This window comes from Poecilia reticulata, linkage group LG21 (genome assembly GCF_000633615.1).
Source record: "Poecilia reticulata strain Guanapo linkage group LG21, Guppy_female_1.0+MT, whole genome shotgun sequence".
In the NCBI taxonomy this organism is placed as follows: Eukaryota; Metazoa; Chordata; class Actinopteri; order Cyprinodontiformes; family Poeciliidae; genus Poecilia; species Poecilia reticulata.
Window position 1 is genome coordinate 5,332,320 of NC_024351.1, and position 3,008 is coordinate 5,335,327.

General features: G+C 34.2%; 1 protein-coding gene across 1 annotated transcript in view; it reads right to left on the reverse strand.

The window, feature by feature from the left end:
- Positions 1–2,990: 2,990 nt before the first annotated feature.
- LOC103457305 (uncharacterized) overlaps positions 2,991–3,008 on the reverse strand; it is a 2,712-nt gene continuing 2,694 nt past the window's right edge. The window contains exon 4 of the mRNA XM_008397346.2: positions 2,991–3,004. Within this exon, the coding sequence (XP_008395568.1) occupies positions 2,991–3,004 (14 nt within the window). The remainder of the gene's footprint in view (positions 3,005–3,008) is intronic.

Below are 3,008 nucleotides of genomic sequence, written 5' to 3' on the forward strand. Positions count from 1 at the left end.
TAATGTTTTAGTTTGTGGTTTGACATTTTGTTCTGAAAAACATAATGGAAATACTCACTGTGAACAACAGACAGAATCATGTAAAAGTCTGGTCCTTGCTGTCCGTTTATAAACGGTCTGCAGACGTACTGACCAGCATCCTCCACTGAGACGTTCTTCATAACCAGAGAACAGTTTGGTTTAACCTTCAGTCTGTCTGGTTTTGCTGCTGCAGCTTCACGTATCTGTCCATTTTCAAACAGTGTTATTGATCTTCTGTTATTACTGAACATCCAGGTGATGCTCTGACAGTGATCACTACTATAGATCACATCACCACAAGGCAAAGTAACTTTATCACCAGCTCTGACTGCTGAGTACAGAACCTGACCAGCTGCTGCTGCTGAGAGAAAAACAGGAAAATAATAAAATAAATCTTCTTTTCTGTTATTGTGAGGAATATTAGACCCATCATATTATTTATCACTTTATTCACCAGCTGCCAAGTCACAATAAACATGGCAGATGTTTCAATTAAGGAACTATTTTTAGATTCAAGTGAGTATAAAACTGTTTTAAATTAATTTAAAAATGTAAAAAATACTCTTACCTATTAAGTAAAGCATCAGCGTTAGAAATAAAGATGTTTGTGTCTCTCTAGCAGTGATCATTGCTCCTCTCCGTCTCTCTTGACTCTCAGAAACGACTGAGAGTCTAAAGAAGTAAGAGGTGAAATATGAGGATCTGTGGTTAGTGAGGCGTCACCTGCTCATCATGACTTCACTCTCTGTCCGTCTGAACTTTGTTCTTTTCAGATCATCCTAAAAACACTTAACTTCAATCATAACACTCGATTATCCGTGCAAATATTTTCTTTATTAGTTTTGTTTTTTTGCATACTTATTAGTATTAAAACATTTCAAAAACAACTCCAAGACTTTCTTGCCTTCATATCTGTCATCAGCGAGGTGTTAGTTTCACTAAGCAGACAAAGCTATGAATAGAAGCTGATGCTTTTTTTTCCTTTTTTTCTTGTCTTAACCTTTCGCCTTTGTGTGGAAAATGACAAACTATGAATTAAAACTTTTATTTTTTAGATATTTTTCCAAAAGATCTAAGTAGTTACACATCATGCAGCCATAATTGTGTTTAATTGTCTGAGCTACTGCAGATCAGAGTTAAGATTTTCTGATTATCAGTTTGTAGCTCGATTTGAGGTGGAAAAGAAGAGACACCAGTTTAACTGAACAGTAAGAAAAAAATCTCTTTATTTACTTCTAGTCATCATAAAAAGCAGCAGCTACATGGAAAAAAAAATCATCTCTGTTTAAAAGCCCGCCTTCTCAATTTAAACGAGCCAATCAGATCATCCCTCCAGAGACAGAAATGATATAAAAGACTAACTTTTGCATATATGATAAATTCTCTTGTTTTCAAACGGTTTTAGACTAAACTGTTCCATTGGATCAAAACTTCAACATATAGCTCTATACTGAGGAAGAAAACATTTAGATCTGTAGAGTTGATGGGAAACTGGTGGCGTTTCGTTTCTGTCACGCACATCAGGATAAATTTAACATGAATGATCATGAGATACAGGATGTTGTTGATGAGGTGTTAGTTTCTGTCTCTGTCAGAGATGATCTAAGTGTTGCAACTTTAGCAGCTTTGATGGATTATAGGAAACCTTCAGCAGCCATTTTCTCCTCAAAGCGTGAAACCATAAAAGTTCAGAGATATTCATACCTTAATGGTCAAGCATAGAAAAACATGCATCGTCTCCAATAAATAATTTACAGAGATGGTTCATAAGCCTTTAATTTTATTCAAATATATTTTACAAAAAAGTTTATATTTAATTAATAAAACAGTGTATCAGATACACAATGAGTCTCTGTCATATGCTTTCCTCCACTAGGGGGCTCCAGTCAGCAGTGACGGTTCAAAATGATTCTCTGGAAAACAATCTGTTACCAGTCAGATTAATCTGGATTAAATCTGTTTTTATGTTTCTTCTTTAACCTGAAAATAATTAATCTGACTTATTAAACCACATCTAATGTCTCTTATTCACTGAGGTTACAGTAGAGCCCGTCTGGATCGACGGCAGCAGAAGAAGTATTCACAGTGATTTGTGTCAGAGCCAAGGATCTGAAACATTACAAAGAAAACACAGAAAAATCTGATTAAAATAAATCAAAATTATGGCACTTTCTGTCTCACATAAATTCATTTTGCACATTTACTGTTAGTTAACAAATTGAAAAATCTATGTAACAAATAGCTTTAAACTTGAGCTTTTTTCCCTGTAAATATTTTAGCTGTTAAATTAAATAAAATAACATAAATTAAAAGTGAACTCTTGCATGTCGCTCTATAACAGTCAGTATGTTACTTTAAAGACTTTGAATAAAGTTGGAACAATATATGCTTCATCATTAATAAATATGTAAAATATGCATGTTTAATAAGAATAATCCTAGGTTTTGTAGGCAAGGCACGTTTTCAGCAATAAGAGATTTTAAAATGATAAAAACATAAAGAGCAGATAGTAGTGATATAATAACAGAAGGTAAAGAAAATTTGAACTACAGGATAAAATAATTCACTCACTCTGGTTTGTTTCTTGGTCTTTTTGGTCTCTTTGCTCTGGGATCATCGGTCTGCACACAGAAAACAACTAAATAACTTTTCTGATACTAGTTTGACTAACAATCCTCAGTCTAAACTTGGGCCTACATTTAGTCCAGTTTAGCTCGTGAGCTTGTCACTTCTGAAGATTATCTATTTTTGTACAGCAGAGCATCAAATTCAACAATTTAGTTCAAATTCTTTGAACTAAATCATGTTTGTCTGAACTGTCTTGAGAGATTTGTGGGAGGTAATTAGTTTCTGCTGCAGTCAAATTTAGAGTGTTACAGATAATTTAGTGAGTATTTTAAATGAGTAAATGATTCTAATAGAAATGTGAATAAAGGGTAAAGGGAAAAGGGTAGAGTGCCTTCTCCGGGTCAGGGGGGTCGTCCTGC